Source organism: Stigmatopora argus, chromosome 16 (genome assembly GCF_051989625.1).
Source record: "Stigmatopora argus isolate UIUO_Sarg chromosome 16, RoL_Sarg_1.0, whole genome shotgun sequence".
NCBI classification, from domain to species: Eukaryota; Metazoa; Chordata; class Actinopteri; order Syngnathiformes; family Syngnathidae; genus Stigmatopora; species Stigmatopora argus.
Window position 1 is genome coordinate 10,459,287 of NC_135402.1, and position 15,714 is coordinate 10,475,000.

A 15,714-nucleotide genomic window follows, 5' to 3' on the forward strand; every position below is an offset into this window, starting at 1 on the left:
AAAAATCAGGAAATTTAATATACATCTATACTCTTCATTTTAATTTGATCCTAAAACAAAGTCAGCACTCATGATTTACTTTCCTGGGCCACACAAAATGATGCGGCGGGCCAGATTTGGCCCCTGGGCCGCCACTTTGACACATGTGCACTAAAACATCATGGTTTGAAATCATGCATGGCACAAAAATGTGTAAGATCATTAAGAAAATCATAGATTGTGATTTCTGGATTTTCCTTTTTATATAATTTTTCTCACAGTGGACATGAATCTCTGATGAAAATGTCAGACCTCTCAACTTGCAATATACGTAGAAGGGTGTTTAAATACTTATTTAACTGACTATATACATTGTGTATACTTTGGCTGGTGTGACTTATCTTCCGAAAAATACAGTAATTACTGTAGAAATGATTTGGATATTTATCCTCACTCCTTTATGGGCCACGAAGTCAACCCTCCTCGGAAACTTACCGAGTTACAACCACTCATACTCCAAAACAACGTCACACAAAAAAATAGTACCCGTCACGCCTCTGACTTTTTGCGCATGGTGGAGAAATGTTTTGAGGGTTCTCAAGTATTTTTAAAAGATGTGTGGTCTTAAAACAAAAATTAAAAAGGAAAGACTGCTCTCTGTGGATGTCTAACATACCCGGTTTCTCAGGTTACAGAGAATAACTTCGAGGAGAAGCATTATTCAAGTGTTTGGTAATATGCAAGTGGCTCTTCTCCAAAGCCTCTCATGATGAATAGGTAGCCGCACTAATCAGCAGGTGTTCCTATGAAGCGCCATGCTCGTGTTTTATTATTCAGAAGGTCGGTTTATTGGAAACAGCAAACAAGGGTGCAAAACACTCGGCACCATCATGTATTATGTGACCGGAAATTGAGAATGAAACAGACTGAGAAAGGAACTTCTCAATCCGTCCATCATAACAAATGATTCTTCGGTTTGTTGGTCAGGAGAAATAGAACCAAGTGTAATACAGTCAATTTGGAATGAAATGAATTCAGAGAACTCCAATGCAAATTATTAGTTGTAAGCAGTGTAGTGATTGCATACTGTAGTAGAAAACGTGGCCTAGAATTTTATGCTGTCAAATGTACGTTTGAAATGTTCTAATTGTCTTTATGAATTTAATCAAGGAATAGTAAAACCATTGTTATCATGAGTGTGACTGACTTTTAAAAATAGCCATTATTTTGTGATTTTTATTTCCTAACATCAAAACTTGTTTCTAATATTAACTTAATGTTATAATAATGCAACTTTGTCACAATAATCTTAATTATTTTATTTTTAATTATTTATAAGTTCTGTGTTTATGTGCATGTTTACTCAGCTGCCAAACCTGCGCCCTCTACAATGCACATGCCCATCCACACCAATGGAAAATGTCTTTGCATGTATTATTCAATTTAAAAGCTAAATCAATTCTACTCTTTTATTCTATTCTTTTTCATTTTACATATATTGCTGACAAAATTGATATACTTTTATCATTTCAGGGGTAGTGATGGGAATCTTAGAATGGTTGGAACGAATTAAAGTTTTTACATGTAAAATGTGTCTCTACAAACGAACAATCCAAGTTAAGAAACCACTTCTGGAACAAATTAATTTCATAACTACCATTGTACTATTCTAATGTCTATATTCATTATTTTAAGTTCTTTTTATTTAATAGTCCACCTACTCATGCAAGGTAGAAATATGCATCTTGTATCATTAAAAAAGTTAAATAATACAAACAAAAAACAATTGAACCACCAAGGTTTTTTTCCCAGTCTGAACCTTATATGCCATGTTTTGTTTTTATTGCTTTATCAATTGTAAGAGACAACGAGCTGTCATGGATTTTTCTGCACATACAGCAGGCATTCTTGCTAAAGGCTTTTTAATTCACGTGTGCAGCCTTCAATATAATTTTTGTGGCACACTTCTTATAATACAACAAAATGTCGCTCCTTCTGTCTTCACATCTGTTGTAAAATTAAATGCCATGTACTACAAAGAAACACGCACTGTACTTGAGCCAAATGGACTGCATGGGGGCTTCTCAGCTAATCATATACATCGACAGGTAGAAAGACAGAAGGACATTTATGATGAATGACGCCGCCACGGGCACTAAGTCATCCTATTATCGACTCACATCTGATTGTCTCCTGGCTATTCGTAGTGCCATTTAACACAGCGACCATATATCTTGGGAGGACAGGAGTCTAGTGGTTAAAAACACTTCGTGGCAGCGTTCCCAATGGTTTGAATACCATTAGGCCTAATGTCCCTCCAGGCGTCTGGCCGCTGTAAACAATGGGCTGCCAAGCCAACTGATGACTTGTTCTCGGCGCTCTTTGATTGAATCTCCTCATCCTCTCAGATGGACTAATTCAATTAGGTTTCCAACCAATACGTGCAGCTTAGATGCAAGAACCTATTGAAAAGCCTACTGTGTGGTCTGTTTTTTTCCCCCCACATTGTCTAATTGTAAGCAAAGCGCACACTGTGGAAGCTGATTAAAATCTCAGCAACACTTGATGACTGATACGACAATTGACTAAAACAACTACGACTATTGTTTTTTTTTCGAGGGTGGTTTTGAACGCAGCTAACTCTTCCGTTTTAATCCAAATAGGCCAAAAATAAAAAAAATTGCAGTCCCTGATCTCTTCTTGAAAAGTTTCAGACCCAAATTTAAAATGTGCCACATTGAAAACAGATGGGTGTAAGTTTTATTGAAGAGTAATACAGTAATACCTTGAGATACGAGCTTAATGCGTTCTGGGACCGAGCTCGTATGTCAATTTACTCGAATCTCAAATCAATTTTTCACATAGAAAATAACTAAATGCAAATTAATCTGTTCCCACCCAGTGAAAAAAGCACCTAAAATAGGATATTACAATGGAAAAACATGTTTTAATTGTTCTAATTCACCACCTAAGCTCACAAAGTAACAAATACCTATCTAGTGGTTATGATCTGCAATAAACTGTGACATTATTATAAACAGTAGTGTATGGAGTTCTTACCTTCGAGACAGACGGTAGAGGCTAACGTTCAGTTCACTACACTTTTGTGACAACATACATACCATAACAGAAACTTTAAATTTAACTTAAATGAAGCTCTCATGATACAGGCACTTAAAAATGGATGTAACCTTGTTGTGCTATAACCAAGGCAAAGGTGTTGATGTATTCCGCCACGGCTTTCGAGTCGGAATTATCTCCTTACCCGTGCCTCACAGCCGACTGTATCCCCAGTTCGTTTTTTAAAATTATCGAAACAGCCACGACTCACTTTGACAGTTTTGGCTGGCGTCGAAGTATCCTTGTTCTCAGCTGCTTGCTATACTTTCCAAGTCCTCGCAGATTCCGCTAACTGCTTCTCCTTTATCCATATTGAAAGAAGCCCCTCCCTCTCATCATAAATACCACTGCACATCTTGAAAAGCACCACGTAGCGGCCGCATCGTATGCTCGTATGTCAAGTTTTTTTCGTATCTCAAGGCAAAAGTTTGCTCAGAATTTTCCTCGTATCTCAAATTTCTCATATGTTGGGACACTCGTATGTCAAGGTATTACTGTATGTGAATGGTTCTTTATTCACAGTGAACGATTCAAGGTGCACCCAAAACCTAGCTGCGTTGTCATTGAGCCTATCCCAACTGAATTTGGGCGAAAGGCACACTATGCCCTAGACCGGTCGCCAGTCAGCCATAGGGAAGACAGAGACAGACGACCATATGCCCTCACAATCATACCGCCACCATCGAGCCCGTGCCTGCCCACATGGAAGTCAGACAAGTGAAACCCTACACCATCAGGTGGCTAAGGTTAGAAGTTTTGGGGCCAAAGCTAGAAAAGTGATGTAAAAGGTAAACTTGCCTTCAGATATTTTAAATAAAACTTCACTCTACCAATTAAGACGGAGAGGAAAATGTCATCAAGTCATGACACTACAAAGAATAAGGAATCAAAAAATATAATCACCCATATTCATGTAAAAATCAGCTTGCATCAAAGTATCTAATTATCGTCTCTTTGGGGGAGGGGGTGATTATGTAACCAGAGTAGACTGGCTCGTGACAAAATAAATCGTACCTGTCGGCCGTCGTGGATACACTGAGGCTCATTTGCATCTTTGTGAAGGAGCCTTTCATCAGTCACGCTCTTGCAGCGCTGACCCCTTGTCTGGCGTGCTCTGGGCGTGACTGCGTCAGGCTTCCTCCCTCCTCTGCGCTGAGGAGAGCGCCATCAAAGCTTTTGCAGTCCATGTGACAGAACTGGAGAGCCTCCATTGAAGGCTCTCCGTGGCTTATTGTGTCTCATAAGCTGCTGGAGGCGAGCGACTGACCTGTTTTGTTCCCAGCTAGGAACATGAAGACATCTTTGCCAGTCTGTTCTCCATATCTCCCTCCTCTACCACACCTGAATCAAATAAACAACTCATCAGCAAGCTGTCCAGAAGCTTCATACCGATCCCGATTATTTGATTCAGGTGTGTTGGTGAAGAAAGACATGGAAAACTGAATGGTCAAAGTGGCGGCCCGGGGGCCAAATCTGGCCCGCCGCATATTTTTGTGTGGCCCGGGAAAGTAAATCGTGAGTGCTGACTTTCTGTTTTAGGATCAAATTAAAATGAAGAGTATAGATGTGTATTAAATTTCCTGATTTTCCCTCTTTTAAATGAATAATTGTAATTTTTTAATCATTTTTTTTTCTGTGTTTTTAGTTCAAAAATCATTTTGTAAAATCTAAAAATATATATAAAAAAGCTAAAATAAACATAGTTTTAGAGCTATAAAAAAACTGAGTATTCAGGGCTTTTAATCCAGTTCTTTTAATCCATTTATTTAAAAAAAATCTAAATATTATATCTTAAATAGTCCGGTCCACGTGAAATCAAGTTGACGTTAAAACGGCCCGCAAACTAACCGGAGTCTGACTCCCTTGGGATAGGGGCTCTCGAGGACCGGACTTGGCCACCTCTACTCTAAACATTACTTTAAATATCATGGTTTTCAACATAAGCAAACATAAGTCGAGCATGACCAAGGCAAATAATCTCTTTACTCCAGACGAGTGTAGAATAAAAAATGGGTAGCGGCACTGCTACACAAATGTAGTTTGAGTCTGTCCTTCAAAAAGAACAGGGTGAGGAAAGGAGTGTGCGGGCGTCCCCGTGTTGTTAAAATATGACGAAAAGCACTTTGGCATGCCAGCCTCGACACTCATGGGGTCATGTGCCGGTGGGTAGCTAATAAATATTGAATGTGATTGAATTGCATTTCCCATCAGCTGGAGCCAAGGTTTATCGCACTAATAAGGTACAAAAATTAAACAGGGCTGCATGCCTGAATACTTTAAAGGAGGTTTTTATGGCATGAGATTCTTTAATTAGGAACAGGCTGTTCCGATAGGGAACAAAAGTTGTCCTTGAATTTGTCAAACTATGCTATATACCTTCTATATAGTGCAGTGGTGCCTCCAGATACCAGTTAATTCAGGGGTGGCCAAACTATTCCACAAAGGGCCACAGTGGGTCCGGATTTCATTCCAAGCTGTTAAGAGGACACCTTTTCGCCAATCTGGTGTCCTACAAGTGCAATCAGTGGATTGCAGTCAGGTGCTTCTTGGTTTCTGCAGAAATCTCATTGGTCAAAGTGCCTGTGCTGGATCAGTTGGAACAAAAACCTGTACCCACAGCAGCCTTCGAGGACTGGTTTGGCCACCCCTGAGTTAATTCTATTTCAGGACAGGGGTTGTACCACAAAACACTATGTAAAATAAAACTTCTTATAGAAATGTAATTCAATCAGAAAAAACAAAAAAGTATTGTAATAGTATTAATGACCTGCGATTGGCTGGCCACCAATTTAGGGTGTCGCTCACCAGGTGCCAGAAGACGGCTGGGATAGGTTCGAGCACCCCGTGACCCTTGTGAGGTTAAGCGGTTCAGAAAATGAATGAATGAATAATAGTATTCTACTTTGTAAAAACATGAGACTATATTCGTTGGTTCTAAAAAAGGATAAGGAATATCTGTCTGTGAATATTGTCGGTTTCCACTATTTGTGCTGAAGCTAAAGTTATGTGGTTATTTGATGTAAATTCATTATTTGCTTTGTTTTGTTTTAAAGTGAACTCAAAATGGAAAGCGCCAGTAGTTGTTGCCAAGTGAGGTGAGTTCATTGCTGCCAGTAAATACCGTATTTTCTCGCATATAAGCCGTATTTGTAACTAAAAAAATGATGACTAATCAAGGTTACGGCTTATATGTGCACAAATTAGACTTGACATGCACGGAACTGTAAGGGGACAAAAACGAAATGCCATAATGCAAGACAATGCGACCAATACGGTCATTTCTATCAAAATAGAGAAACATAAAACACTAAACAAAAAATTTAAGTCTATGAATGGAATTCATTAAAAATATAAACCGTATGTTGCATAAAACGTGAAAAAAAATCACTTTGTTGTGCCTGCCATTGCTCGCTCAGGGCGCCGCCATCTCATGTTTTACCAGTAGTTAAACAGGGCCGCATCATTTACCAACGTTTTCATTTGTACAATCCATGAATGTGGAAAAAGAGATTAACAGTTGGTTTCTTTTTAAAGAAGACTACTGGCCTTGCCTAGCCAAATCTATCCTAAAATGACTTTTGGTTATGCTTGAGTCTTTGCATATTTCAAAGATCCTAACTCACACACTACTTAATCCTCTTTGATTGAAGGTCTAAGCATAATATTCAAGTACTCACATCGTACCGACCGTCAAAGGACAACAACTCGACTTCTCGTAAATGAAGTGCACTTAAATAGCGCTTAACATAGACCAGAGTGCCAAGAGTGCTTTGCAGAGGCTTACATTCCCCCTTTCATGCACATTCACATTCATACACCAAGCAGAGTTACCGCCAAGAAGGGCACTGCTAGGGCCACTGGGAGAAATTTCTGGTTCAATGTCTTGTCTAAGGACCCCAAAACAATGTTTGTGCTTTGATCTGTAGCCAAATGACCAAATAGGAAGAATCCTTAAACTCGCCCTGTTGCCAGACTCAAATAGAGAAACACCCTTGTATGTTGAAAAGGAAAGCCACATCCCTTGTCAAATTTTCAGGCAGTTTTTCTTTTCTTTTTTTTAACTACGGCAGTAAACAAAAAAAAAAACCTTCTTTTGACCACAGCTCACACCCAGAGACACGTAAAGACTCACTTTAGCTTGAGCTTCCAAGTCCAACACCGTCCCGATCGCAGATGCCTAACATGACCTCACAGGCCACGTCTCTTAAAGCCACATATCAAACTAGACCAAGCCAAGAAAATAGGTTATGCTGCACTCACAGGCATTACACTAAACCAGTCAATTCTCACCAATTTTCTGTTCTATACAAAAATAAGAGAATATTTTACGTAACCCGAATTTTCTGGCCGCCTTAATGCCTCGTGGGCCCAGGATGCCGCTCTGAGTTGCATTTTGGTACTGCGACAGACAGCAAGTTTAAGGAGTAAACGGCATGGAAAAAAATGGTTATTTGGGTTATGCGATGTTTCGGGTACACATCATACTATACGAGCAGTGAGCAGATATCACGTTTCGGGAGAGGGCTTGTAAAATAGAAATGGATACATGTATATAGGACAGTTATAATACAACCTGCTCCGTTACTCAATGGGTTAAACAGGTCCAGTGGCAGAATAGAAATGCCCCCTTTCTCCCACCACCTCCCTAATAATGCAAGCTTCACACACAGGATAGTCTGTGTAGCCACTCACCAATTCGTATGAGAAGCACATCTCTTCTCAAGGTGGCATACATAGAAACGCAGCCCTGCATGCAAACAAGGATGAGCGAGGTTAAAATACGAGGGAGAAAAAAGGGAGGAAGGAGAGGGAGGTGGATGACGTAACACAATATCGGCCCACATGTGTGATGCGGAGTCAAGGTCATTCATTGATAGAATTGGAATCACAACACACCAGGGAAGAGAGATCCTCCCTCTATATTTGCTGTGTGTCTCCACACAGAACATCCACATTAGCTCGTATGGACTCCTCAGACTAAGCTGTATGAACTCCTGCCAAAGTGTGATAGGCAATCACTTCATTTATTGATTCACCGATTGTGATGCTATTTGTTTAAACTGCACCTCACTTTATTTATTGATTCACTGATTGTGATGCTTTTTGTATAAAGTGCACCTCCCTCCCGCCAATATAAAAAACTGTAAAGTCATGCTGTTTTGCAGCGCTGACCCTTACATCACTATTTATGATCACTTCATGACACCGTAACGCTTCATTCACAAACACAGGGGACTCTAGCCCATGACGGTCCTGCAATGGACTCCAGACACGTAGGAATTCAGTGCGTCATTTCAGACGGGACAAGCTCAGACATGTCAGCTCATCAGAAGATAAACTTCACTTCCAACATACGCACACACATAAAAGGAAATGGAGCCGAGCCAGCTTTGACTCACCTAACTTTTGCTGCCACGGACGATATCGCGTCGTTTCTCAAATTCCTCCTTTTGGACACGGCAGTTCCCATGCTGGCATGGAAACGACGCAGAGGGAAAACAGATCATGCCCACTACTTAGAAACACAACAAAACACACTCTGGCTTTTGCGGCTGAATAGAGGACTGCGACAAAGAGGAAATCCGCAAGCAAAAAATAGAAGGGGAGCACGTGCGCAAGTGTCCGCGTGGAAATACACGCGTGGATTCCTCCTCGCTCTCTGCTCAGCCTCATTGACGTAGAGGTGCACCAACAGAGAGCGAGAAAGAGAGAGATCATCACACCATCAGCAGCAGCAGGATCAGCGAGGGGAGGGGGCTTCAAGGTGGCATGTGATGGACACAGTGGCATTCCCTAAAGGAAACCATGCAATATGTGGACCTGGAGCTTTAATGTGTTATGTATCATTATGGCAGATGGCGTATCATTTGATTGCTTGATATGCTTACAAAATCCCCCCTTTATAGAAAATAATTAAATTGATTTGTTCATCCAAGATCCACTTTTCAAGGATTTAACCTTCCATGATCAATCTTTTTTACAGGCCACCGACAAAATTCAGCAATTATGTACTGATATACCATATTTATTTGAGTATAACGCGCACCCGTGAATAAGGCGCACCCATAATTTTTGACTAAAAATTGGTATACATTTTTTCTTAAACTATTTTTCAGCTCACACCAAGGATTGCATCGGTATTGGTTATTGGCAAATGCTGAAAACATGTCGCCATGACAAAACATATATTCGCAACATATGGTACGGGAGGCGGCCCGGTGGCGCGGGTGGCTAGCGCTTCGGTCTCAGTGGGAAACCTGGGTTCAAATCCAGGTCGGTCCACCTGTGTGGAGTTTGCATGTTTTCCCCGGGCCTGGGTGAGTTTTCTCCGGGTACTCCGGTTTCCTCCCACATTCCAAAGACATGCATAGTAGGCTGATTGGACACTCTAAATTGCCCCTGGGCTTGAGTGTGAGCGTGAATTGGTCAAATCAACATTTCCCATAGAAATGAACTAAATACAAATTAATTTGTTCCGACCCTCTGGAAAAAAAACACCAAAAAAACAGCATATTACAATGGAAAAACATTTTTATTGGTTCTCATTTACCATCTACTAACAGAGTAACAAATAACTAGTGGTTATGATGATTAATACTAAAATGACATTATATTCAGTATAATGCGGAGTGTGCGCAGGAGAGAGAGAGCGAGAGAGCGAGAGAGCGAGAGACTTGTTGGACAGCAACGGGCTCGTAACATAAATTTAACTTAAATGAAGCGTTCTGGTGGTGTTGAAGGGTCCCCTTTTTCAGATGATTGCTTTTAAATTCATGCTGGCTTTTTCGTATATTATCAACTCGGTCACGCTATTTCCCGCTAATTGTTCAGCTTTTATCCAAATTAAAAGGCTCTCCATCTCATTATGAATGTCATTGCGCAGCTTGGAAATTATGGTTAGTCTTCGGAAGGCTTGATATCCTTAATAGCGTCCTTCTGCTTCAGGATAGTGCATATTGTTGAGAAACTCCCCTCGTATTGGCGAGCCAGCTCCATCACGCGTACACGTATCATGGAAAAAAATGCAACGCTCTGCCCATTGCTCGTAGAGATCTTTACACGAGGGAGATGCGGCGAGAAAGACAATGCGCTGAAATCATAAGCAGCCTCTCGCGTCTCGTATGCTCGTATCTCAAAATGTGTCTCGTATCTCAAGATAAATATTTGCTTGGAATTTTACTCGCATCTCAAATTCCTCGTATGCTGAGGCACTCGTATGTCAAGGTATTACTGTGAGGAAAAAAAATCAATCCTCCCCCACCCTCAATTGTATGAGGGTATTATTGATGATTTTTTACGTGTCGCAGCTGTAGCTGCAGTAGAGGTTTTATAGCCATAAAATAGTTTTTGAGGGTTGGATTGATTCCGATAGCTGAAGGCGTCACTAGAAAATTCACGGACCGCCACTGGTGCCTTTACATACATGAATATCACTTATTTTCAACTATCCCACAATTAAAAGTTTGGAGCAAGTCTGACATTCAGTACAAAAAAAACCAGACATATACCCAAAGGTATGCATATTCAACATACAAAGAAATAACAGGCCAAACAGAAGAGAAATTAGGCCTAATGACCGATTAGCCTTCAAACTACAGATGAATGGCTCTTTCAATCTGAGGCGCAATTTAACAGCATCGTAAATTCATACGGTGTCCTTGTGTGTCTTACAGATTTAGATATGTGCACAGCACATTCATGCATATACTACAGACAAAAATGCAGTCATCTGCAGATATTAAAAAAATAAATAAATGAAAAAACAATGAATAAAGCAAGACACCACTGGGTTTGTACGACCATTAAGTAATAAATTATTCCAGGTGAGCTTGGCCTAGACTGAGAGCGTGCGTCTATGGACTGTAGATGAGAGGATTGGTGGGGAGAGATAAATGAATAGGGCTAAAGCCACCTCCAAAAAAGAGAACGCACGGTAAATGTGAATGGGCATCAAGGGGAAAACAAAAAAGTAGAGGACAGGTCATGTTTTCCTGCTAAAAGAAAGGGTCGCACGTGAAATATGGGGAGAATGGAAGCCTCGTAAAAAATATTTTGGTCGTAAATTCACATCTAGCAGTAATAGAGGTGAATCTCTTTTGACCCTGACGATGAGTCAATGCTTGACTAATTTATCAACGGAAGGGTCTGTCATGGTTGAAATCGTCAAATGAATATCTTTTTGAATTATCTTTTTCCATTTTTTGTGCATATATACATAATATATATATATATATATATATAACACATATATATTACACATATATATATATATATATATATATATATATATATATATATATATAACACACACATATATATATATATATATATATATATATATATATTACACACCATAATTCGTTCCACATTCCTTTAATACAACCCCTAAACTCTTTAAAATGTATACCGATTTTTTAAATATGTATGCAAAAAAGAGGAAAAAAACATGTAAAAGTTAAAAAATATATATTAGGCCATTCAAATGAATAAGAAATGCAAAGATATTTTCCAATCAGGTGGACTTGGGAGTGGCAGCTGAGTAAACATATCTACTACATATGCACGTAAACACACAATACAACAAAATTATGATACGCACTCTCAGAAAAGAAAAATCAACAATCAACTCCAGGACCAACGAGGGTCCGAAGGCACATGAATCACCGCCAGTTGCTGGTTCTACTTCATGGTCTCGGAAAAAGATGAAAAAGTGCCTGGAAAAAGGGACTTTGGTTTCAGATGATCGCGCTCAAACTCTGCCCCTATCCGCTACCTCATTTCGGCCGAGCTCAAGCGTCCGCATGGAGTGAGACGTTTTCGTGTTGGACTGGCGCTGTTCCCCTGTCGGATTTATTGGCCGCTTCCCCCGGGCTACTTTTGCGAACACTTACAGAGAGCTAACATCAGTTTAATGAGAATTGAGCTAGGAAACATTGCCCCCGTGCTTCTACATTTCAGCACACTCCTTTGTGCAGTTATTTCGGCATATGGCAAGGCACAGTGGCTAGGTCCTGCTAGTGGACGGGGGTGGATGTACAGCCACATATTGATTATTTCACCAAAAACACACAAGTAAAGATTGTTTCAGATGGATTTTGAATCGATTCGAGAATTCATTCATTCAATCATTTTCCATACCACTTATCCTCACAAGGGTTGCGGAGGTGTTGTTGCCTATCCAAGCCAAGTTTTGGCACCAGGCTAGTGACACTCTGAATTGATGTGGCCAGCCAATGGCAGGGCAAGGGACGGACGGTATTCACGCTCAGACTAGGGGCAATTTAGAGTGTTCAACCAGATTACCATACATGCTTTTGGGATTTGGGAGGAAACTGGAGTACCTAGAGAAAACCAACATAGGCTCGGGGAGAACATGCAAACTCCACACAGGAAGGTCCAGACCTGGGATTGAACCCTCGGTTTCATAACTGTGAGATCCACACTCTAACCTCTCGGTCACCGGGTCGCCCGATACGAGAATTGTGCGACATACTTTCACACAATATTTTTTTTAAAACACCTTAAATATACATACACACACGCATTCTCTCCAGCCTGACCATGAATTGCCCTATCAATCATATGCCCATGAAAATCTTTCCTCCCACCAGTACAGTGCTTTTCTCTGCCTTGCTTGTGTCACTTCACGGCCGCCATCGATCTCGTCTAACCCCGTCCCCACGATGGAAGGTGAGCATGCATTTTTCTCTCAACATGCTCTTTTCCCTCTATATAGTCCAATAGTCCAGCTGCGGAATAAAATCTCAAACAAGGTCAGCCAGCAGATATTTATGTATCCCCTCTGCGTTCGAGGACCCGCACTCAGTTTGTCAATTTCACCTTAAGAAGCGTGAGCGCATACAATTACAAAGGCAACCATGATGAACGGAGCATGAAACCATCTTGAGGCAAGCAGTAAGCAGACTTGCTCTGAAATAAAGTGCCATACACACAGATACTTATCAAGAGCCCCAAATGGAGTGTGCTAACACTATGTTTAGTAGGCTTGCTGCCAGTAGAAGAATAAAAAAAACATCATTAGGTGCGTGTAATTTATGTTATGCTTGGAAGTAGGTTGGTATTTGCTGAGGGAGCCACTCTCTAATTACATGTCACTGTGATCACTTGATCTACCTAGACCAGGGGTGTCAAACCGGTCCTCAAAGGGCCGCAGTGGGTGCAGGTTTTCATTCCAACTCAACAAGAGGATACCTTTTGCAAGTGTAATCAGTTAATTAAAGTTAGGTGCTACTTATTTTAGAAGACACCTGATTGGTTAAAATGTCGGCACTGGATCGATTGGAACAAAGACCAGGACCCACTGCGGCCCTCGGCGGAATCGGTTTGACACCCCTGACCAAGACTGTTGTCTCATTTGCAATCCTTTTTTAAAGCTATTTTTAAACTGTGATCACACGGCAGTCCCAATTTTGTTGAAATCTGCTAGTCGTAATTCTACTCGGGGTATGCAGGTTATATCCCGCCCATAAATCCATAAGGTAAAGAGGGATGGTTATTCCCCCAAAACTGTCTTTTCCCAATATAGTCATTCTCCAGTATTCCCAAAATTCTCAAAATCTGGTCTTAATCACCCATTGGTTTGGCTTACCTCAAGCATACAGGAAGTAAATGCTTACTAAAATAAAAGCAGTAACAACCCTTTCTGCTTGGTCATCCGTATATTTTCAGATGGTCATAGATTAAAAGCATGAAAAAGAAACTTGACTACAAAATAAACAACACAAAAAGAAGTGGTATTGCAATCATTACTGTTATAGTGAGAGAGTAGAAACGTTTTACACACCAATAATGTTCATTCATTCATTTTCCAAACCAATTATCCTTACAAGTGTTGGGGGGTCCCTGGAGCCTATTCTATCCAACTATGGGCAAAATTCAGCGACACCCTGAATTGGTGGCAAGCCAATCACAGGTCACGAGGAGACAAGGGACAACCACTCACGCTCACACTCATACCTAGGGGCAATTCAGAGTATTCAATCAGCCTACCAAGCATGTTTTGGGGATGTGGAAGGAAACCAGAGTGCTAGGAGAAAACCCAAGCGTGGGGAGAACATGCAAACGCCACACAGGGAGGACCCACTTGGAATTGAGCCCTCGACCCCAGAACTGTGAGGACGACGCTCTAATCACTCAGCAACCGGGCTGCCCCACAATAAAATACTAACGCAAAATGACTTCCAAAGACAACACCAATCTAATTAATAATGTATTCAACAGGTGTATATTGCTCATGCTTGGGTGAAATTGAACACATTAATATAAAAGGATATAATTGGAGTTCACTCACAGCACATCCAAAATGCCTTATTAACACCAACTTTTCCCCTACAGATTGGGAACACATCTCTCAGTATTTAATCATCATAGACAGCTAACCTGAATTCCGGACTCATAACGGTGACTCATCTTTTTCAACCGTTCCCTTTCCTCTGTGCTTGCCAAAAGTGGCCTGGATAGTAATTGCCATTCCGCCTGGTTAACGGGAATCCCCAGTCACAGAGTCCGCCCACTACCATTCAGGTGACATTCAAGTGGCTGCGATAAATGAGCCTTGGAATCCCACTGTTCATGTGGCGGAAATAAAAAGGTCCTAATTTAGGGCGTACATACCGGGAAAATGACTAGGAACAGACTTAACCTTGATACTGCGCTTTAGAGCTATTATCACTCGGATATTCTCTCATAGCTTTAGTTCTTCCATTTTCGACATCATTTTCATCCATTTTTAAATTTCCATTCATAGGCTGACGCAAGGCAGTGTGAATTGATTTAATGTGAAAGATCTCAGAGTTGAATACAAATAAAAATATTCTGATGGCCGTTACTTAATTGATCAGGTTAAAGATTAAAAATTGTCAGTACCACTCCCATTTTTTCCTATTCAGGCTTTTCTGCACCATTACACATTTGAAAATGACACTGTTTCACAAATATTGCTTCTATGCATATGTTAAGTGTTCTTTCCCTTTATCACACACCAACACCAAGAGCTCCCGATGTACATTGAGTTTTCCTCGGAGCCCAGTGTGTTAGGGATTGGTTTTGTTGTTTTTCCCCCTGTGTGACCTGTCCCTGGTGTATCTCCTGGTTGCTGCCTCTTGTGTGACCCAGGTGTTTCTGATTGTTTCATCAATCCATGTCTGTCTATTTAAACCCTGTGTATTTGTCAGTCCTTGTCGGATCATCTACATTTGTCATGCATGAGCATGTCCTGTGATCCTTGTTTCCCCACGTCCTCCCCGTCAGGCTTAAATTTTGTTCTTTCGTTTTGAAGTCTTTGTTATTATTTTTTAAGAACCATTCCTCATTTATTTAAATTTTTCTAGTGCCCTCTCACTCCCCGTCTCCACCTGCTCTCTGCAATTGGGTTCTACTACGCTTCACGATCCGTGAAGCCTGACACAGTGGACCAAGAACTGACAGTTTATGGAGTGCTGGTCCCAGTGGTTGATATGTGGGCACATGGTCTCAGAGTATATGAGACGTATTTAGTTTTTCAAGTGGCATTTAGCAATAGACTGCCTAGTTTCACTGTCCATACAATTTGTGGCTCATTGTAAACACTGTAAATCACTTGTGAATACAAAAGAA

The 15,714-nt window shown here is 40.7% G+C and overlaps 1 protein-coding gene across 1 annotated transcript in view; it reads right to left on the bottom strand.

Moving 5' to 3' along the window:
• nsmfa (NMDA receptor synaptonuclear signaling and neuronal migration factor a) overlaps positions 1 to 8,818 on the bottom strand; it is a 45,193-nt gene extending 36,375 nt beyond the window's left edge. Inside the window, 1 exon segment of the mRNA XM_077623322.1 lies at positions 8,499 to 8,818. Within this exon segment, the coding sequence (XP_077479448.1) occupies positions 8,499 to 8,569 (71 nt within the window). The 5' untranslated portion in view covers positions 8,570 to 8,818.
• Between the last annotated feature and the right edge of the window lie 6,896 nt (positions 8,819 to 15,714).